We start from the raw sequence: 23,788 nt of genomic DNA, 5'->3' as shown, positions 1-23,788 counted from the left end.
CTTTTTCTAATTAACATCGGAAGTGACATCCCCTCACTTCTGCTATATTCTGTCCTCTAGGAGTAAGACAGTAATTTCAGCCTACACTCAAGGGGACATGATCATCTGGAGGCCAGAAATCATGGAGACTGCCTACCACATGGAGGGATCATCTTAATTCAAAAATTCAGAATTGTAACCCTTCCTCCAATTAGTTTCAAAGTCCCTAGCTTTGATCTATTTCAATCAAACTATCTTTGTGTGACAAAAGGACTTTGTTTTTTGTTTGTTTGTTTTTGCACTATTGGGGATTGAACCCATGGCCTTGCAAATGCTGGGCAAAATGGTCTTTGAAAACTGAAAATAAATCTGATTATATCATATAACAACTACTAACTCACCTCAGGAGAATATTGACTCTCCTTATGACACATGATACCCTTTATCTCTAGCCCATAAGATCAGTATTGAATGGTCGTTAAGGCCATGGGCTCTAAAGTGAAGCCATGTGAGTTCTAATCCTTACTCAGGCATTTATCAGATTTATGTCTAGGGGCAAGTTTATTAAACTAATGGGGTTTGAATTTCCTCATTGAAACCTGAAACAATAATAATGCCTACCTTATAGAATTATTGTGAGAATTCAATGAGATAGTCCTGCTGCTAGTTTTGGCAAAGAGTCTATTACACAGAAAGACCTCAGTAAGAGCAAGTTGTTATTTTAACTTTCTCATTTTTTTCTGGAGTCATTTCACAGCATTTTGTAAAACCATGCCAACCTATGGTGCTGACCCAAATTTGACTTTTTACCAGGCTATTTCCTTTGACTGAAAAACGTTTCCCTATTCTTTTATCTGAAGAACTTCCGTTTATCCTTAAAAACTCACACAGGGAGTTAAGTTTTCCTCCTGGTAACCTTTACTTACACTTACTTTCTCTCTCTCTCTCTCTCTCTCTCTCTCTCTCTCTCTCTCTCTCTCTCTCTCTCTCATTCCTGACAAAGTGATCCTCTGCATTCCTTCAGCCCCCTGACTAGCTCTATTGTGGTACTCACTACTCTGCTCTGCATATTTATTTCTCTGTTTAGTTTAAACAGTGTCTGCTTATTTCTCTAAGGTACATATTAAAATGTATGCTTTTCAACAGAAAGAATGAGTCTTTCATTTCTGCATCCACTAAGCCTCACTCAGTCCCTAGAATATGGTATGTTCTGAAATATGGGTTGAACAATTTAATAAATGAATGACTTCAGAGATTTCTGATACAGTCTCTTTCCTTCTTCTTGACTCCATCCTACTTCACATGTCCACTGGAAACCCCAGGTCTTGGATCCATAAGAATATTTCAACTACTGCTTTGAAGAGACTGGCTACTCAAACAAGAGTTGTTTAGATCAAAGAACATGCTTCTCCTCACTTGTAGTTCTTAAGACACAATTTAGATAAAAGTCAATATTTCTTTCACAGACTTCCTGTTGTTTGGGGATTTGAAGTCTACAAATTTGTAATAACTGCATCATTTCACAAGCCAAACTTCTCAGTCAGTTATTTAAAACCACACAGAATCTGCTCCCCACAGCCCTTTTCACCCACACAATCTGCAAGCCTCCTTCCTTTGCCTACTCTCAAATACACACACCACCAGCATACACACAAATTCACACATATACCAACATACAAATACACACCACAAAGAGACTAACTACATTGGAATCACTTTAGATGCTTGCTAATATTTGGATGTATTCCTTGACCTCACCTATACCTACAGGACAAAGGGCAGGAATTTGGCCTTTGCACAAGCTTCTTAGGTAGTACTTAAACAAAATAAAGCCATGAAAACCAGAATTCTGGATCGTGGACTTTTCAGACTCCAGAACTTGAAGAAAAAAAATGCTTTTGTACATTAGCCACCTAGTCTATAGTATTTTTTTTATAGAAGACCAAAAGGACAAAGATCTTCGGCCCCTGGCACATAACTATACACTTTCACCAACTGATCAAGCTTGTTGAATTATATTTAGAATTCAGCTGACATTGATTTCACGACCTTTAGTGAAAAAATCCCTTTGAGCTTCCTGGTGACATGATAACTTCGTCTTGCCAACTAAACTTTCCCCTAAAGACAGGAAATTCACACAGCTCTCCAGGGCTCTGTCAGGGTAGGATCCTTTAGGCTGCATGATTTTGGTTTAATATCTGGTGAATTCCCAGAGCAAAGGTTTCCACAGAGCCTCTGTCTTCTGTCATAAGATAGAAGTAAAATCCATCCTGAAGTCAATCAGCATTATCTGGAAATGATATGCTGGCTATGGTAATCATATCTCCTTCCAGAACAGACAGGCGAAGGTTGACTAAAATGATGGATCTCTTCATTTCCAAGTGATTCTTCCTCAACATTCTCTATTCCTCTTATTTGACATTTAGCATATATGAATCACCGTGCTTCATTCCAGAACAATTTATTTATAATGTTAGTGTTGAGTTAAATTGTTCCAAAATTTACTGGCAATTGATTACTTTGGGTATTTTAGCTGAGTGTCAATCATTTTCAAGCCTGTTACCTGTCCTTAGATGAAATGAGTTACCAACCTGTCACCAAAGAGAATGCAGCCAGTACTTATTTTAACTGGAGAATTAATTGTTCCTTATCTACAACAAATACAACCATCCACAGAAATGTGGTTCAGTGTTTTTAAAGTTTTATTTCACAATATAATATCTCCAGGTAAGAATTTGCTAGCACATTTAACACACAGTTTCTCTCTTTTGCTATTTTCAGATTCTATTCATCATATCCACATTGAGATACACACACACACACACACACACACACACACACACACATACATTTGCATACTTATTTGCAACACTCTTATCAACTATTCCTAAATACTGAACATAGAGGGGCAAGGAAATAGATGCAGTCAATTAAACAAAGAGAAATAAGAAAGTACACTAACAAGATGTTAAGTTTGATTTCATGCAACACTGAATAGATTCTGATTATCTTGAGGTTGAGTTCAGTTCAAAGGATCATGCCATAAAATGAAATATTGATGATGGATTTCAAAAAATAATTAATGGCAGCCAGTCTATCATTTATGAAAATAGATGACTCTTTTGGATCCATAGGTACTTAAATATGCATTGAGAAAAAGATGAAAATGGGATAAGGGAATGCATGACTGCACAACAGGATGTACATTTACATTATATTTAGTGTATTTTTGATAAATGTATAATATTAGTGTACATAGTTAATTATAGTCAAATCCTGCATTTGCCTCAACAAGAATATAACACCCCCTGTAACTCAGCATGACTCACCGTATTATCCCTGCATAGAACAATAACCCTGTGACCAAATGATTGATCTGAGGCAACTTTCACTCCAGCACAGTTGAATTAAACAGAAAATGCACTTAAGCAGAAATCTTACTACTCAGAGGCCTGAAACTGTGAAACCATGCACAACCACAGCAATTGCCCATCTATGAAGTGTATGGGATATATGTTTATAGTTTATGAAATTAAATTTATAAATTGGAAATCTGAGTAAAATGAATTTATTTTAATTAGAAATTCCTTCACCAGAATTTCTATTCGATATCATCCACATAGTAACCACTATTGACTAATGAAGTCATTCATAGTATAAAAAGTACCAAAGGATTGCCAGCTCAGAGTATGTTAGATCTGGAAGGGATATTGAGATAATTTTGTTCAACCTGCTTATTTTATAATTGAGATGATTTTCTCCACAGTTTTCCACACCCTTTTCCACAAATCAGTGCTTTTTAATGAATACCATGATGTCCACAACAATATGAGAAAGATGTAACAATATAAGATAGTAAGGTTTTTATAAATCTCAATTTACTTTTTAGAAAGTTTGACATTTATTCTGAGTTTGGCTTTTGTGATTTTTAATAATAGCTTATTTATTTATTTATTTATTTTAGTTATACATGTCAGTAAAATGAATAATATTCTTTTATGAAATCATCATGATGAAGAAAGATAGCTGAATGAAGAAAGAATGTTGCTTTTCCAAACATTCGTAATTGAAAAAACTTGGCAACCCTATGATATATACCATGTTTTTATAATTTTACTTGACTATGAAATTCAAGAGTTCAGGAACCACCATTTAAATGCCAATATAAAATGGAGTCCATTGACAATTTTGTAAATGAGATGATTAATAAAATCTATCAATAAGGCAGAATTACTAAGAATTAATTATGAAATGAGGTATACGAAAGGATATTTCTCCTGTTTACCATGTAAAATCTGATATAAAAATATCAAAGTAAATAATACATGTCTTTTACTATTCTCTGACAGTAAATTTAGTATGGTGGTTTTTATCTGCATTTGAAAGAAAAACTGGCATATTTCATATGATAGTAAGATGTGAAAGCTACAAGAATGAAGAAATCAAGGAGATTGAAGCATGGGCATAATCATTTTATTACACATTTATTAAGCTTGAGGTTATGGAGAAAGTAATATTTCCCATCAGGAGGTATAAATGGACTTGATTTCCATTTGTTCTTTGTCACTTGCATAATGTTTTATGTTTCAGTTAGGTATTATCAGATTCATGCCTCTCCCCAGGAGGCATGGCAAAGAGTCAAAAAATCTGAGTATTTTTCTCCCCAAAATGTCAAAGCTAAAAACATTCCTCATGAGACACAAAGTATAATATCAGCCAAAATGGAATTCAGGGCCATTTAGAATCAAGAGAAATTACCTCCTAGGAAGTTATCACTGTGAAGCAATGCACAAAAATAGGAAGTTAATGAATGTGTGGTTCAAAATTATGCTTGTACCTCAAGTCTTCTAAATAATCAAGAATGCCATATTTATTTCTTTTCACTTATTTTAGATGATCAATGTGCCCATGGGTTTCAAGGTACTTCAAAGTTCAAAGGTGATTTTCTTCAATGAACCACATCAGAATATCTCTGCATTTCTTTGAAATACATTAGCTATTTAAAAAACTTTGATATTTGGTTAGCAAAGAAAGAAAGTTACCTCATTGATACGCCTAGCCAACTTTTAGTCGTAACTTTCATGACTATAATAGAAACAGCCTCAGAATTTATTCCAAGATTCATCATAGCTTTCAGTAGAATACTGGGTTTGTTTTCTATCTCAAAGATCCAAGAATATATCTTAATTAAAATCTAATTTGATTTTTCAAATTTTCTCTTTTTATGCTGGTTTCTTCAGTATTTGAGGATAATGTGTATTCATACCTTTTATTAAAATTGTTTTGTTTTTATTATAATTTGAACATGAAAGAGATAATTAAAATTTTATTAATCAAGTTGCCTATACTATATAGGGAGTACTTCTGAGTCTCAGCAAGACATTTTTCAAAGGACCTTTCAAATTTAAAACAACAGAAAGTAGTTTCTCACATAATCAATCTCCTCTCCTTAAATATATTCAATCTCCTGGGTCACAGGTTAGTCATCCAATGAGAACGTTACTGAGTACTTATTGTGTGGGCAGCAATGGATGTAGTTTGAAGTACAGAAAATAGAGTGAACAGCTTATAATCTAGTAAACAACTCTGTACCCTAATTCATAATTCCTTCTTGCCAAAGTTTGATTTCTGTTAAACCTGTTACTTATGGAAGGAGGAAAAGAAGAAAGCAGGGAGGGAGATAAACAGGGAGGAAGAAAAAAAGAAAGAAAGAAAAGAGGTAGATGAGATAACACCTGATTCTGTGAAAGGTATCTTTTTTACTTCGTATGGTTGTGTTGAACTGACCCATAGATATCCTTAGCCTTTTCTGTTTCTTGCTGTTCTGGATCCCTAATGAACCTAGTCAGACCTCTTAAAAGAACAAGTCTAGAAGGTTAATGACAGACTTCTAAGAACCTATTACTAACATAATGACTTGAGAAGATTCCTGGAGTTAAATCAAGATTGTACAGACTCTTTATTGACTCTTAACCATCAGACATGGCCCAAATAAGTAAGACACATCAACTATGAATTTGATACTGATGTTACATTTGCTAAGGCTACTTAGATTGAATTTACTCAGTCTCTAATAGGAAGACATTTTTCATTTAGAGATTTAGCAAGACAGAAAAGTTATTCTTCTCTCCTTTTAAATTTATTTTGAACTGAAAAATAATAATTGTATATATTCATGGAGAACAATGTGATTCTTTGATAGATGTATCTATTGTGGAATTATCAGATCAGGCTAATAAACATATTCATCACAGAGCCAAGCTATTAAAAAACAAAGCCCGGGTCTGAAAAAGAGCAGAACTTCAATCTTGTAAATATTTAGAAAATCTCTGTCAATATGGGGAATCTTCTAACCTTGCTTAAGGCAAGATGCCATCCTTGGCTTCCTTGTGACTTCCAGCACATTTCCTGTTAGTACTCCCATTGATTTATGCCTCATCTTCTCTTTAAATATTTCCTACTCTTCCTCTTTTACCTCTCTCTCTCCCTCCCTCTTCTCTTCTGCCTTCCCTCTCTTTCCCTCCCTCTCTGTTTCCTCTCTCATTTCAGAGAGTTCACAGAAGTTCATTCACACATCTGAGGACAATGATGGCTCCTCATTATGTGCTTGTTCACATACATATACACACATTTATTTTTCCCAGAATTCTAGAATTCTCATGGATAGTGTTTCTGATTTCTTTCCCTAACATACATTAATCCTTGACTTGTAGATTATCCAAACACAGTGAAATCACACTAAGTTAGTGTAATTGAATAAATAAGCTGTGTCATTTAAGATAAATGATGGAATTTCAGATCCTTAGAGGTTATTTATACTGGTTTATTTTGTATAGGTATCATTTCTGTAGTATCTTTGGAAAACTTTAAAACTGATAGAGCCTCCATAATACTAAATTCATTTTGAAGAAATGGTATTTCATTACTTGCAGTGAAGTAAGAGATATTCATGCAATTTCCAAAGATGCTCAAAGTACTTTCTCAAACCACCCAGCAGATTTAACATTCTTTATGATAGGTATTCCAACCAGACCAACAAAAATGTTCCCCAGTTCTGGGACACTTGCTTTAGGAATACATACTCTGTCACTTATTATCACTGGATTCTTTCAATGTGTTTGAAGACTTAAATAATGAAAAGTTCGGTTCCTTAAATAGCCACTATTCACATGTTCTATGGACCAATATGTGATAACTGACATGTTGAAAACCAAAAATTTTTACCTTACTAGCAAACACAATAGTCAATAGACACAACCATCTGTCTTGTGCTCTACCTTTGCATAACTGATTTGCTCCAATGGTGACATCAGAGACTGAGGTTCAATAAGTAAATATAATTTACATTGTTTTATGTAATTTATTTTGAGCCATTCTAGCTTCATATGCCTAAAATTCTAATAGTAGTAATCGCATGTTAGGTGTTTATAATAAACAAGGACTGTATGTGAAACATTGTATATGTGTTACCTTAGTTCACAGTTAACTATGAGGCAGATGTCACTATTCTCATTTTATTTGATAGACACAAAAAATTTTCCCTGACAGAGTAGTGTTAGGATTAGGATTCCGGTTAGGTAAGAGGGCAGCTCTGTCCCGCTTTGTAGGCAGATGAATTCAACAATATTGGACACATTATGAATTTCTAATCAGTCTAAGTTGTCCTTATTTTCCTTAGCCATCCATGGCTCTCCAATATTTCTTTTTTAATTATTATTTTTATTTAGCTTTTAATTTTTTACAGACTGCATTTTGATTCATCGTACACAAATGGGGTACATCATTTCATTTCTATGGTTGTACACAATGTAGATTCATACCATTTGTGTAATCATACATGTACCTAGGGTAATGATGTCTGTCTCATTCTACCATTTTTCATAAGCCCCTCCCTCTCATTTCCTTCTACATATTCTAAAGTTCCCAATTATTCTCTCATTCCCCACCCCCACTCCCATTATATATTATTCTCCACTTATCAGGGAAAACATTCAGCCTTTGTTTTTTTGGGCTTGGCTTATTTCACTTAGCGTGATATTCTCCAATTCCTCCATTTATTTGCAAATGCCATAATATTATTCTTCTTTATGACTGAATAGTATTCCATTGTATATATATACCAGAGTTTCTTTATCCATTCATCTGTTGAAGGGCATCTAGTTTGGTTCCACAATCTAGCTATTGTGAACTGAGCTGCTATAAACATTGATGTGACTGTGTTACTGTAGTTTGCTGATTTTAGGTCCTTTGGGTATAAACCGAGAAATGGGATAACTGGGTCAAAAGGTGGGTCCATTCCAAGTTTTCTTAGGATTCTCTAATATTTCTGTTTTGGGTTTCATATGACCTTCATGGGGATGTCCATCTAAGCAGGCAGTATGTGGGTTCTTGATAAGAAGTGAGATATATCACTGTCTTAACTCACTATTTTGTCACAGGTCATTCATTAAGACTTTATTAAAAGCATTTTCACAGACACCTTTTAAATCAAATAATTTATTTTTCTGGAAACAGTACATGTAGAAGAAAATCACAGCCTTTATCATCTCAGAGAATTAGTTAAATACAGGTGTGCTGTTGAAAAAGAGCAAAGATCCTATAGAGTAGACAACCTTGGTTAAGTTAGCTAATCTCAGGTTTCACATCAGTAAAGTGAATAAAAAATTGTACTGTGTTACCCGGGACTTCCAAAACCAATTAGCACAAACATGGTGATATCAAATAATAGATATTTGTTCTCTCACAGTTCTGAGGGTAAAAGTCCAAAGTCAATGTATCAGTAGGGCCAGATCCTCTCTCTTAAAACTCTAAAGGAAAATAGGTTCCATATCTTTCTCTCAGTTTCTGATATTGTTGGAAATTTTGGTGTTCTTGGCTTGCAGACACAACACTCCAATCTCTGCTTCCATCATCACATGATATTCTTCCTGTGTTTCTGTTTCAGCATCAATGAATGAGATAGATAATTCAACTCAGGATCCATTAACCCAGAAAACTGAAATGAGATAAAACCATTGTGGGGTGGGAGGGGGGGCACTCTGCCTTCAGCAGAGTAAATTAGCAAACCTTAGGTCCATCCTATAGGTGTTAAGTACCTGAAGCCTTATATGCTTCTGACTTCATACATTAGAAGGTAAAAAGAGAGATGAGGGGAGACACTCGCTTCTTAGAAGCTTTGGCCAAGAAGAACTGCTCATCAGACATAGGAGCTTTTCTAGTTGCAAATGGGTCTAGGAAATGCAATTCTCAACTACACAGATGCAGTCTAGCAACAATTCTATTCCATGGAAGAGAGAAAAACAAATTTCAGTGCATAGGAGCTGTCTCTAGCTTAATCCTTTTGTGATTTTCCTGCCTTGCTGGCTCTTGGCTCTTCCTCTTTAAGCTACAAACATGCCCATGCAAGGACCAATTTGGGGCACTCACTATGCATAACACTATGTATACACTACATACTGTGCTGGCCTGTGAATACTAGCTAAGGCTTTTTTTTCCCCTTATCCCATATTTCAGTTACTTCCTAGTGTATTCCCTCTCCATTTTCCAAAACTTTAGCCACTGCCTCTGCAGGATCTCCAGCTCAGCCTGCTCCAGAGTTCCATCTCAGATCTCCCAACAGCCTGCCAAATGCCTATTTCTATTGGCACCAGAGCCTTACTTCCAATTGTCCTAGCCAAACCTGTATTTCCCTCTCTCATCACAGTCATCTGTACTTTTGAAAAACATCTGCAAGCGCCTTACTGATAAACTGGTGTGCAAAGTGTTCCTTTTCTCCATCTTTCCCCTAAAATCAATAATTTTTAAAGAAAGATAAAAGATATGGAAAGGAGAGTGCATTGTAGTTACCATAGGAAAAGAGGAGAGAAGCCATGGAAGCAAACCTTAGGCCAAAGAGAATCTGCTGTCAGTTGGGAATTGTGCCATAAGCCCCTCAGGGCAGAGTGGTCCAGGGTCTGTGGATACAGAACCAAGAAGCACTGTCCAGATGGACATTGGCTTGCTTGGAAGTTAATTAAGAATGTATGCCACTAGAAGAACCTATGTATACATGTGAAGTAATTTATGAAGGCAGTAAGTGTTTAAGATATTACCTAACCTATTTCTCTCAAATTCTGAGCCGCACATACCTTATGAAATGGATGTTTTCTCAATTGCCATATAAAGCACATACAAATCAAAATGCTAAGCCTAACATTTAACTGAACCTGATTCTATATGATGCTGAGTTTTACAAAATCATACAACCATTCCATAACCAATCCAGTGCACACACGCATAGCCAAATGCTTATTTTAATTTAAACCTCAGAAAGTTATTTGAATCCAGAATGCTGCTACAGTGATTCTCCTACCTAATTTTAATATTTTATTTAATTTAAAGATCTCCTTTGTGACAGCTTTTATTTATTATGTGATTCTTTCCCACCTTTTAATTTGAATATCTGTATAGTCATCAGTACTGATGGCTGATTCAATGATAATTACTCAGGTTTGACTCTACTCCTTAAATGATGTGCTGAAAAGCCAGGGGAGTTTAAATGCTTCCAATGCTATATAATCTATCCGATTCATTTTGTTACTGAGTACTCTTTCCAATAGATAAAAATACAGCTAGCCTATTAGTTAAGTGCAAGTCCCAAATAAAAGATAAATACCAGATGAACAGTCTCTACCAACACCTCAGCATGGCGTTTAACAGCTGCCAAAAGTACTGTATAATCTTTTGGAAGGCTTAATCGTTCCCTATTGCACTTTTCAAAAGAGAAGAGTAGTTATTAATCCTGGTGTTCGCACAAAATTTTCACAGTAGATCTTCATTGAATAAATAGTGCTATTTCATGTAAAGATTTTGGTTTTATGTAACACTTAACTGTTAGAGGTTAAACAAATAGCAACGTGCTAGCAAGAAGAAAAACTGTATTTGGTAAAGAAATATTTTAGTCTGTATTAAACTGTGTATTTAATTGGTGGTTTCAGGAAAAAGAAAATAGAAATGTCTTTCTGAGGATTTGTGGAATCTCCCTTTTTTCATGCAGTGAGAGTTTTCTCCCCTTTTTTTCTTTCTCTTCTAAGAGAAAATTCTTATAATAGTTCATTTAATCGTGTTTTATCTTTCTAAAATATGTTATTTCTCAAATGAGTGGGAGAAGTTGGCTCTCTTAAGGAAATGTAATAGACGACTGAGTGGCAGCTTTTCCTATTTAGTCATTGGCCTCTTACAATTCTATGCACATTAATAAATTAATATTTACCTACCCAATATTTCATTTCCAAAAACAGTTGTTTCAAAACAGTCATAATTACTTTTAACTCCTTTGTTAAAATATGTTTTTTTTTTAATTTTCAAAGCGATGTTTACATTGTAAAAATATATTTGAATTTAGACCACTTAAATAAAAAATAGAACAATTAGGACAATGTAAAGGAATATAGAAATAATCAAATTGTAATTCTAAATTCATGGTTTTCTGAAAAAACTCTGATTAATGAAATATTATTTTTAAACAAAAGTAAAACTTTTTCACACCTCAAGAGATCAGTTTCTAGAAATGAATTTTAAAAGCAATATATAATGCAAATATCTACTAAAATGACATTAAACAATGTAAACATTAAATTTAGTGGTAGTTTGTGAGAAAAGTGCAAAAATAAACTTATGCATTCAAATCAAATGATAGTTTAAAATTTTAATATGAAACTCTAAAAAAATCTATTTCAATAAGACACCTAACATTATGAGTCTCTAAAATGTGTCTGTATTTTAATCTAACTTGAGACAGTGCCACGAAGGATACTTAGAGAATAAACCAACTGCAGTATACAAATCCAATTACCTTCTTAAACATGACTTGTTCCAGCCACCAATTTCATGAAAATGTAGCAGCAAACTGTTCAAGGTTCCACAAAATCTGAGTTGTGTGAAGTCCACATGACTGAATGGAGATCCACATGAGATGAGTAAGCATTCTTCTGTGTAAACAAGGACACAGACACACCTAACAGGGAACCAATGAAATTCTGATGAGTGTGCTCCACGATACTTATAAAAATAGCTCTTTTAATTCAAAAATTTCCATCCTGTACAATGAGATACTTAGAAAGGAGCATCACAAATTCAAGGCCAGCCTGGGAAACTAAGGGAGACTCCATCTCAAAAGAAATAAAAATAAAAAATGGCTGAGGATGTTGCTCAGCGGTAGAATGCTTGCCTAGAATGTGCAAAGCCCTGCTTGCAATCCCCAGTGCAGGGGAAAAAAAAAAAAAAAAAAGGTAGGGGTTGGGGAGTGAGAAAGTAGCAAGCAAACAAAATAAGAAAGAAAATCCATTCTCAAATATTTTATGCATTTCCGGAAGAGATTCATTTGTAAGTGTTTATTGTGAAACATTTTAAACATATAAAATAGTTTCTAGTCACCCATTTCCAATATAAATCAACGTATAGCCCATGTTATTACGTACAATCAGAACCCCTCTCCCTACACCCTAGACTATATTAAAGAAAACCTCCAGTATTATAACATTTCATCCACAAATACTGGAGTATGGAGTGACCATTTTCACCCCATATTCCTAAAAGGTAAGGACCATTTGTAAAAATATATACAACTCCAATGTCACTCCACCTAAAAACAATAATTGTCATCAAGTACTGCAATAGTGTGTTTTCAAAATCTCTATAATTGATTTTTTCCCTTCCACAATCTCGTCAGTTTCTTCTGAAGAGGTAGGCAAATCTGGGCTGGCTGGCGACTGCTTTGGTCAATAGAATATGAAAGAAATGATGCTGTAGCAATTTAATTTCAGATCTGGACTTTAAGAGAACTTGGGTTTCTATTTCTTTGGGGAGTCTTAAACCTCCACATAATATGTATTGTTATCCTGCTGAAGCAACCACAGGAGTGGTGGAGAGAATCCAATCATCCCTGAATCTTGAATGAACCTAATCTGCCAATTATCCCTACCAAGGTTTTAGACATGTGAGTGAAATGTTCTCGAATTCTCGACATAAGCTCAGCTATCAGCTGAATTTCACTGAATAATCCCAGATGACATCTTGTGGAGCAAAAGTATTGTAAAACTGAGCACAAACTCAATTTCTGATCCATAAAATCATGAATAATAACATTACTATTCATATAAGTGATTAAATTTTGGCTCAGTTTGTTACAAGGAATAGATAACTGAAATAATTTTTAGTATTTTCAGTATCCAGTCAATGTTTAACTTCCTCCAATAGATTTATAAATATTTTGGTTTTAGTAGATTTGTTTAGATTATAATATAAGGAAGTAACCCCAGAAATCTAAACAATAATGAAATTACTTTACATGCATGTAAACATTTTCCATTTTATTAGCTAATTTGATAGAAATTATGTGATTTGATATACTAACTCTCTGTAGATAGGTGACAGGTAAAGATTACTATCCCCATCACACTGAAGAAGAAAACTGAGATTGAGAGAGTTTAATGACTTACTAGAAAAACTGTCTGGAGTTCAAAGTCAGGTCTTCAAATGTACAGTCTAGTGGTCTTTCATTTGTTCCAAACTAAGTCAATGTTTCAGAGATTTATATTACCATGGTTGACTCTAAGACAATTTGTTATTATGAGAACCATAAGGGAAGAAAGGTTTCTCTACTTCTCATCCTTACATACTGAGAGGAATTTATTTCTCAAATGTTTCCCATTTTATCCATCTCTGCTACCTGCTCTCTAGTATAGTGTTTTATTATATCTCTTGAAATGCCAAAGTCTTAATTGAGCTCTGTCTTTGATCCTGACCACCTTTGGTTTTGTCTCCATTTTCTTGGCAGATGCATCTATCTAAAGTCAAACACAGCCACCTTTCTTTCCTGCCTAGAAATATTTAACAATTCTCAAACTGATAACCATGGAAAGAGATGTTCTCAAAGGACCACAAGTCCTATTTGACAATGTTAAAATCTCCTGTATTTTGTTGAAACAGTAAAGCAGTACTATACTTTTCTGAATCATTAACATTTTCACCTAGTAACAGTACTGCCATCTGCCTGATTTCAGTGCCCAAGACTACATTTGGATTTACAGGGGACCTCAAAATGCTAAAGCACACAGTATAAATAAATGCTTTTTAAGTTATTTGTTAGTAAAAGTCTGGTGATGATGGATCATATAATGCATGCAGATGTCAAAAGAACCTGCACATGACATCTGGTATCATACCAATTACTATCAATTCATTGTCAAAACACTCCCTTCTATATACCACATAGCCATAGTTCTATATCAATAAGTATGTTAGAATATAACAAATGAACTATCTTTTAAACCCACTTCTAAATATAATTTGACTAGATAATCACTTGATATAAAATTGAATAAGGCCCTAAAGTTAACTTTAAATAAACAAAGCCTCTTAAAGTTATCAAGCAATACTATTTCAATAGGCCTTCAAAGCCTAGGAAAATCGAAACTTGCCTTAAGGATCAGGTTAGGATATCCTGACGCAGCAATTAAATCTTTGAAATCTGTAACACTATTTTAACAATATACTTTTACAAAAAGCCTTCATGATTAGAATACAAAAATATTTTTTTCACATTTAATAAACAAAATAGCCCAAAGTTCAATGATTTCTGACCTAAAGAAATATCAGATATTCATTTTCATTGTTGTCCTTGTATTAAGAGCTGCAATAATAACATACCACAAACTAGGTGTCTTAAAACAATGGAATCTTATTCTTTCACAAGTCTGGGGCTTAGAAATTCAAAATCAAGGTAGTGGTAAGGTGAGTTCCCTCTGGAAGTTCTGAGGGGAAATCTGTTTCCTGCCTGTCTTAGTTTCTGGTGGCTACCCTCAATCCTTGGCATGCTTTGGCTTGCAGCTGTATCTGCTACATTACCATGTGGGATTCTCCTTTTGTGTCTTTATCCCTTGTCCCAGATTCTCCTTTCTTTTATTGGAGTTGGGCCCACCTCAAACCACAAAGACCTCGTCTTTACTTGATTATACCTGCAAAGACCCTATTTTCAAATAAGGTCACATTCGCAAGTACCAGGTCTGAGGACTTCAAATATATTTTTGGAGTATGCAACCTAATCTAGAAGAGTCATACTGAGAGGTATAAACATATGAAGTTTTAACCTAGTTTTATTTTTGAACATATTTGCCATTACGAATAAAATAAATCACTATTAGGATTCTGAAATTTTTCCCTTTAAAAGAACTCTGTGTGTTATTCAACTGTAAAAATAATTGTCTTAGGCCTGGTAATACTGTAATCCCAACAACTCGGGAGACTGAGACAGGAAGATTACAATTTCAGTCAGTCTCTGCAACTTAGCAAGGACCTAAGCAACTTAGCAAGACCCTGTCTCCAAATAAAAAATAGAAAAAGAACTAGGGATGTGACTCAGTGGTTACATGTCCCTAGGTTGAATACATAGAACCAACAAAATAAAACAAAACAAAAAACACTGACCTAAAGTTTCTATCATGTCAGGGTGGACCTTCAGCAGCCTTGCCTTGGCCCTCTCCACTGCCATCCTCTATAACTATTTCCCCTCTTACATTTTATCTTTCAGCTAAATAGAAGACTGTTTATAATTTCTCAACACATGCATTATTTTATGCTTCTTTAACCTTATTCATTCTGTCCCCTCTTCCTGCGTGTTCTTCCTTTTCCAACCTCCCCATCTCTCAGCTATGTCCACTTCCAACTTCTACTCAGTGTCAGTTCAACTGCCATCTTTTACTGAAAGGCTTCTGGGAAGATCATGCCCCATCAGCATCACCACCAGCCTCAGACACTGAGCAAAGTGGCCATTGGTTATGGGATCATTTTCCTGCAAGTCTTCTTCCCAATAAGATGTAAATTCCATGATGTCAGTAACAGTTTCTTCCCCATTTTTAGTCTTTAGCTCTTATTACAGTGGTCATCTAAATATTAAATGATTGTCCATCTAGATGTAATAGGAAGAGTTCTAGTCAGTTTTTACTTGCAGGGAAGTTTCCAAGATGCTGCATACATTCTAATTCATACTTCTGCCATTACAAGTATTGTGTGGGAGGTTGAAATCAGAAGCATGTCACTTAAGCAGTGAGGAAGCTCAGATAAATAGCTGTCTTTTTTAAAAAATGAATTTTTTGAGTCTCTTTGGATAACTGTATGCCCTTTTTGTGGGGAAAATGTAAATATAGGGATTTATTAAGAACTAAGCAGTTTAAGACAGTCATAGTGGCACAAATCCACAGTATTAGTGACTCAGGGGGCTGAGGCAGAAGTATCGCAATTTCAAAGTCAGTCTGGGCAAATTAGTGAGACCCTGTCTCAAAATTAAAAATTTTTAAATTTAAAAGGGCTGGGGATGTGGCTCAGTGGTAAAGCACACCTGAGTTGAATCCCTAGTACGAGGAAGAAAGGGAAAGGAAGGGAAGGAAGGGAAGGGAAAAAGGGCGGGGGGAGATCTAAGCAGCTTAAAACTTCTACCTTATTTTTCTGGAGTACTCAGTGCTACTAGAACAGCTGGGAGAGAATCTGGAAAGACAAAACAGGTCCATATTTTTGGATGACGTTGAAAGCCAAAATAAGGTTTTGGATTTTACCTTGTACAGTCTGACAACCTGAGTAGCCCCTGGTGATTGAGAAAGGGACATTACATGATGTAATGTCACCTTAAGAGGTGCTCCATTCTTCCAGACCAAAATCTCATGCCACAGTTTTCTAAACTAATCACAATAGGATTAGAGTTCTATTCATCTGCACTTAATAACAGACAGTCCAAACATTTTCCTATTAGAATTCTGAAACTTGAATACTTATATATTTACATATCTTAGATTCTGAGGATTTTCAATATTTCATGAGTAAAGAAATCATTTTATCTTCCATATTTTTCTTTTGCTAATAATTAGCTCCTGTAATCTCATAATAGCTTAAAATACATTCCTGTTTCCTCCACGGGTTGGTTCAGATTTACTCTGGGCTGATTAAATGATCAGGTTCAAATATTTTGTTCATTTTTTTCAAAAAACTTATTAAATAAACTTGACATCTAAAAGCAATTTTACCTATTTTAGCTGAATTCTCATGTTATATTTAAGTGTTTTATCTCATTTGGGACTAACATCTCAAGTCCTTTGTAAATAGGGATGGTAACTTGTTGTAGGATGGGGAAAGTATGAAATATGACACTGAAAATGATTAAAAATTGAAATTTTCCACGGTAGCTCATTTATTATGGTCAAGGTAAAACCAACTTGGATAGAATTGCCCAAAATACACAATGCTCTCTGTCTAACCAACAGAGGATTACCTCAGATCCATGACCCAAAGCCCATGATGCATTAGCAGTTTAGATAAATCTAATCTAAGAAAATGTACTTGATGACTTTAGCATTTCAAACAGAACCACTGTATACATGTGGGATATTGAGAGTATGAGACTATAACTCACAATTCCCTTAGAATGGCTCTCTGCATGCCACTGTGTAGCTTGATAACCTTTTTGTTTTGACTTTGGTTTTTGAAACTCAGTCTAAAATCACAAAATCATGGATTTGTCTATTTAGCAAGGGTACAACTCAAGTTTACCTCTCATTTTTTCAGATAAACTAAAACTCTATAAGGGGAACTGTTTGGTTTACCCACTGCCTTGTTAAGTTGAATAAAACTTAAGACTTACATATCACTTGGTGGCTAAGAGTCTTGCAACATTTCCAGATCAATATTCTGAACACTGACTAGTAGCATTTTCCTTTTATGATTATTTAAATTTCCTGAAAAAGTTTGGAAGAAACTATATTCATCCCAGAACATAAAATACTCTCTCACCATTTAGGGAAAAGGCTCCTTTGTGTTTATTTTCATCTATCTCAAGTGCTCCCTTGTCCATGCTGAAATCACATTACAAAGGGGAAAATTTTGCCTAAGTAAAGATCTGAATAAATTGTAGTTAATTTATCAAAGTTTAACATAAATGAAGTATGGGTAAATCATATATGACCTTGGGTCCAAGTACATTTCTTATGTTCTTTATAGTCAGTCTGTTCCTAGATTTAAAACTGAATTATTACTTACCAAAATTGATTTTATGGTTTTCTAACAATACTCATGTAGCTGCATTTCTGTGAAGTACTGGATTTCAAAGAAAACAATAACCCTTCCTCAGTATGTCAGGAATAATATTTTTATTTTTCAGTGAATTTATCCAAAAATATCAGTGAGGTTTTCTGGAACTGAATATAACACATAGTAATGGTTTATATAGATTCATTTAAACAAACTTACTTTTTCATATATACTTCAAAAATACATGAATTCTTTGTAATAGGTTTTGCCATATAATTTCCTTCATATTTTGTATAGGTTTCAGATTAAATAATGACATTTTTATGTAGTGTGTGGTTTTCTTTTCTGTATTCAGGTCCTTTCTTTGGGAGCAGATGTCCTGCCAGAATATAAACTACAGACACCACGCATCAACAAGTTTACAATATTGCACTACAGTCCTTTCAAGGCAGTCTGGGATTGGCTTATTCTGCTCTTGGTCATATACACTGCTATATTCACTCCGTACTCGGCAGCCTTCCTACTCAATGACAGAGAAGAACAGAAAAGGCGAGAATGTGGTTATTCTTGTAGCCCTCTGAATGTAGTAGACTTGATTGTGGATATTATGTTTATCATAGATATTCTAATAAACTTCAGAACTACTTATGTAAATCAGAATGAAGAAGTGGTAAGTGATCCTGCCAAAATAGCAATACACTACTTCAAAGGCTGGTTCCTGATTGACATGGTTGCAGCAATTCCTTTTGACTTGCTGATTTTTGGATCAGGTTCTGATGAGGTAAGAGCTGCTTAAAAATCTTATTTTCCGAAAGATTGCAATTATAAAAGTAAATCTACTTTCACTTAAAAATGGTTGCTTTACATACTTTCTATATTGCACAGATGAAATTCATTTTCACTTTGAAATGTTATAAAATGAAATGGAACCATTTTTCCATTGCAAATAATTTAAATTCCTTCTATTTTTGCCAAAAGATGCAAAATACACTCCATTCTTTAACCAATAAATTAAGCTTTGAGACAAGTGGTACATACCACATAGCACATTCCCAGGATGTAAAATCTCTACATATTAAGTTTGTGGGTGTAAAACTGTCAAACATTAAGGATTTCTTTCCTTCTTATTATTGTAGTTTGGTTCTTCAAATTATGTGGAAGAAAGAATCTACTGAAATGTCTTGTGCAAAATCCCTTTCTCCTAAATAACATCCATGTTGGCAAATAATTCTCATATTCCAAATATAAAAATTGGAATTTTTTAAAAAATGAGATGTATATGCATACTGAATGCATTTTGGGGATACCTCTATCTATAATCAGATTCTGAGAGGATTTTTTGATCCAAAAAATTAAGTTCTCCAAAAGGCCCCTCCATTAGGACACTAATTTTTATTGTGTATAAGGTCCCTGTATTCTATATTGGAAAAAAATTACAGAAGGTATGAAAGTAGTTCTAAGGAAGTAGGTTAAGAAAAGATAAACTCAATGTGCTGAATTTTTAAAAATTCAGGGTCCTTTTCTGCCTAAGAAAACATTATCATCTCTCTCTTTCTCTTTTTTTTTTTTTTTTCTTTTTAAGTAAATCTACATATGGTAGCCTTTTGAAGGATTCAGGACAAGAGAATCTTCCTCTACCAAGGAGAATCAATAGGTTTAGAATTAACACTTTTCTTCCTATAGAACATACTGGTCAAACTGTGGGTCATTTAAGAGCAGTGTAGTGGAAGAGGCATTCTTGCTGGATTCTGCGAATCTTAAAGTCCCAAGCCTGACTTTCTTCATCAGTAAAAGAAGAATAATAATATTACCTTCTCTTATTCAATCATTGTTTTTAAGACTGTAACAAGGAAATGCACATGCAAATCAGTCAAGTCCTAAAAAGAAAAAAATAGTAACTGCCACTAAAGTAAAAAAAGTTTTAATAAATATTCCTTTCAATTTTAACTAAAGAAAAGGAAGGGGAATATTTCATGATTATCTTTGCATTTCTTACAATGGGAGAGCCATGTAATTACACCATAATAGTTCATACCAATAAACAATAGAATAAAACTTCATTCTTTCCAAAGTTAAAATATATGCACCAACAGCAAATAAAATTTTGAATAAATAGATGAATAGGCAAATGTAATTCTTATGAGAAGCAATATACTCATTGTATTTGATCATTAATTATTAAATCAGTGACTATTTAGATATGCTTATTATTGTCATTAATTCTAATTTCTAGAATTCAACTCTAGTTTAACTTCAGTTAATATTTCACTTGAAAATAATAAAATTCCATTAAAATTTTAATTCAGACATCACTGTTTCAGATAGGACTTCATTTGAATAAACTGAAATAAGAGAATATTTATGTGATTAATATTCAGTTACAGGATGAAATAGTCTTGGGGAAACAGGAAGTCCAGATCACATCTCTCATGAAGCATTAAAGAAAAGGTGAAATTTGCCTCACAGAGACTAAGGCCAGTCTACAGTTCATAAGGAATTTTGCAGGCACCCCTATGTTCTCAAGCTGTTACTCACTCTATTTAAGAAGTGGTATGATATTGGGCTGGAGAGATAGCTCAGCTGGTAGAGTGCTTGCCTCGAAAGCACAAGGCCCTGAGTACCGCAAAAAAAGAAAAAAAAAGGTATGATATGGAAGAGATCATGGCTTTGGAGTCAGGCCTCTGGGTTTGATTCTCTTCTTTGCCGCTTACTTGATGTTACTTAATCCATTTAAGACTATGTTAAAATTCTGTAAAATAGTTAAAAATGAGTTCTTAAGATTTTTTAAAAAATAAATTGACTTTATATGAAAAGACTAGGCCAGGGGAAGGTACATAATAGTTTTTGCCGGTGGTTCCTTCTCTTCCCCTTCCTCTCTTTGTATTAATGTCCTGATGGCTAATAAAAATCTCCCTTTAAAGATTTATGTGGAATCACATTAACCCATAAATTTAAACACATTTAATTTAATTTAATTTAAACACATTTAATTTAATCAATTTTTAACAAATAAATACTGTGCTGTTAATGTATTTATTACATTAATGTATTTATTACATTAATGTATTTATTACATTAACAGTGTTAATGTCCAACAGTTATTAGATTAACCAACTGCAACTTAAAAGAATTCTGAAGAAATGAGAGGAAAATGAAATGGTTTGAGTATAGTAATTGGGTTGTAAAGAACAGGAACACAGGATATGATGGGGTGAAGTAGATAGACATAAAAGATACCAAGTGTGGAAGGGTTCTAGAAGGAATACATAGAATCAGACATCAGGTGCATCAAGATACCTTTCAGCCTTAAAAGGGAAATAAGACAAGTGATGGATTTGGATTACCTTTTACTTTTTGCAGGAGTAACAATGAAGATGCCTCTTTAATATATAAACTATGCTGTATAGCTATAATCAGACTTTCCATTCATGGTGATATTTCAGAATTTTTTTCAAAAGTGTACATCATACAATAAATGCATTATTGATATTCCGTATCCATCTTTTTTCCAACCAAAAATAATTACTTCTAGAACAAAAGAGATCTTAAATTCAAATGGACTCATTTGGGAAGTTTTGTCACAAGAATAGAAAAATAGAGAAAAACTTTGGGATTTTGGACCTAAGATAAAATAATAAATCCTAATGATTAAGCTAGAGTGGTCACTCTGATGAGACATCATGTAGTCTCTTGACTTTCAAACTACAAATATCATTGAGATGCCTCAGAAAGTCCCAAAGACCCTCAAGGGTAGATAGCAAAATGATCTGGTAAGATGCAGAGCAACCATCTCCATTATTAAATAAATAAATAAATACTTGCTTTTATCTTCTTTACTTATTAGAATTCTGAATAAATATTCTAAAAGTTGGCCTAATCCATTTTTACACTTCCAGAAAAGGTTATGGTATCCTCCTCCCCAAGTAGAATCATTCATTTCATCAGTATTTGCTGAGAACCTATGTGTGCTAGTCAATACGGGAGAAGAGAATAAGACAAGAATCCCACTGTCAGGGAGCTTGCAGTCTAGAAGGGAACACCAGAAGGTAGGCAGATAGGATAATATCTAATAAATACTTTAATATCACCATTTACAAGGGACACACATGAAGGAAGTTCCTGATCACTAGTTGGAGTTTTCCAGTAGAAGAGGGTAGAAGGATCATTCTAGTAGAGGGGAAACCCATTAGAAGCATGGCCCTATTAAGGTTCCCAGCTCTAACAGACTTAAAATATATTTTAATAAAAAACATTTTATAATACCCCCTTTGGTTATTGTTAAATAAAACCACATGTAATATAATAGTTACACATCTAGTTTCACAGGTATGATATATAATGACCCACGCTTAATGAGGAAGTAAAAGGAATATAATCTATAATAGAATAATATCTAGTTGAATATGTAAATGCCTCAGGCTTGTGTACATTAAATAACATAATGAAGTTCTCAAGGGCTTTTACCAGGATTTAATGAGTAAGCTTGTATTTAAACAAAAAAAAATACAATATTAAACTGAATATTACTACATTTTTCTTAATATTTGCATCCTGTAGGGATTGAAAATATGTGCCTGTGGTTACATGTATATCTATGGATAGGGGAATATTGGCACATATACATCCCAGAACTCTGTAACTGTGACAAGCACACATGTAGATTGAGGTTATGATATAGTACTCAACTACTACAAAATCTGTTGTCATTGAAGATGTAACTTTTTGAGACAGTAAACAACTCTTAGTCAAGATTCAAATAGAAAGAGCTAACCATCTCTCAATTTACATGAAAGCTAAATTCCTGGAAAGTTGAAAGTATATTAAAATGTACCAAGGTAAATTTCTACTTGTATTTAAAACCAAGCTTTAAGGATGAATGACTAAATTTGATTTTTGCATATACAAATGACTTGTAGGACATTGAAAAGTTATATATCACACATATACTATTTTTGTTATTGTTGAAGCCTGCTCCAGACACTATAGGATTTCTGCCTACCTCATTCTATTAACACAGCAAGGAAAAATCAAGAAGAGCATGTCAAATATAGTAAAGATAAAAGGTACAATAAGGACTGAAAGTAAATCACTGAGTTAGGTATGCCAAAATGATATTAATTAGGTCTAATATTGGCTACAATGCCAAACTGAAGTGCCTTCAAGGAAAAAACAAGTGAATAGAGCCCCTTTTTGTCAGACTCTTGGCAGCAAATGAAAAGAGTATTCCAGTATTAGAAGGCTGCACATGCTGAAGGAAGGGGTTATTATATTTTGATTCTTGGGGAGTTTTTTGTCCTAAGATATTTTATCAACTAAAACGAAAGAGGAATGGCAAAGAAAGTATTAAATATTGACCAGCAAGGCTACTCAGGATGCCTGAGAATGTGGGACTACAGGGAATCTGAAGTTTTTGTGGAGACTGTAGCCTGAGGGGCACTCTTTCCTGTTGTATAGAAGGATAAACCATCATAGGTAGTGCTTTTATAGATAAGCCTGGAGTCAGAATGGGGTTTAAGGAGTTCTTGTGTTACACATTTTAAAGTCTAAATTTTAAAATACTCTGACAAATTCTGAACATACATATTACCACCAAATTAAAATACAGCATCACTTCCAATGTAGATCTTAGAACTACAAGTAACCACAAGAAATCATCTAATTTAGTCCCTGGTGTATGGTGTTGATGTGCTATTATCCCCATTTTACAAATGTAGCCATTGAAACTCAGACTTCTTAAGTGACTTAGTCCTACTTT

General features: G+C 34.1%; 1 protein-coding gene across 2 annotated transcripts in view; it reads left to right on the top strand.

Moving 5' to 3' along the window:
* Window positions 1–23,788, top strand: part of Kcnh7 (potassium voltage-gated channel subfamily H member 7) — a 467,633-nt gene that overhangs the window by 378,052 nt on the left and 65,793 nt on the right. For both annotated transcript variants that reach the window (XM_047545449.1, XM_047545450.1), the window contains exon 6: window positions 18,389–18,814. In XM_047545449.1, coding sequence (XP_047401405.1) covers window positions 18,389–18,814 — 426 coding nt within the window. The remainder of the gene's footprint in view (window positions 1–18,388; window positions 18,815–23,788) is intronic.

Source organism: Sciurus carolinensis, chromosome 3 (genome assembly GCF_902686445.1).
Source record: "Sciurus carolinensis chromosome 3, mSciCar1.2, whole genome shotgun sequence".
NCBI lineage: Eukaryota > Metazoa > Chordata > Mammalia > Rodentia > Sciuridae > Sciurus > Sciurus carolinensis.
Note: the sequence above shows the minus strand (reverse complement) of the source record. Positions and strands in the feature narration are given on the sequence as shown.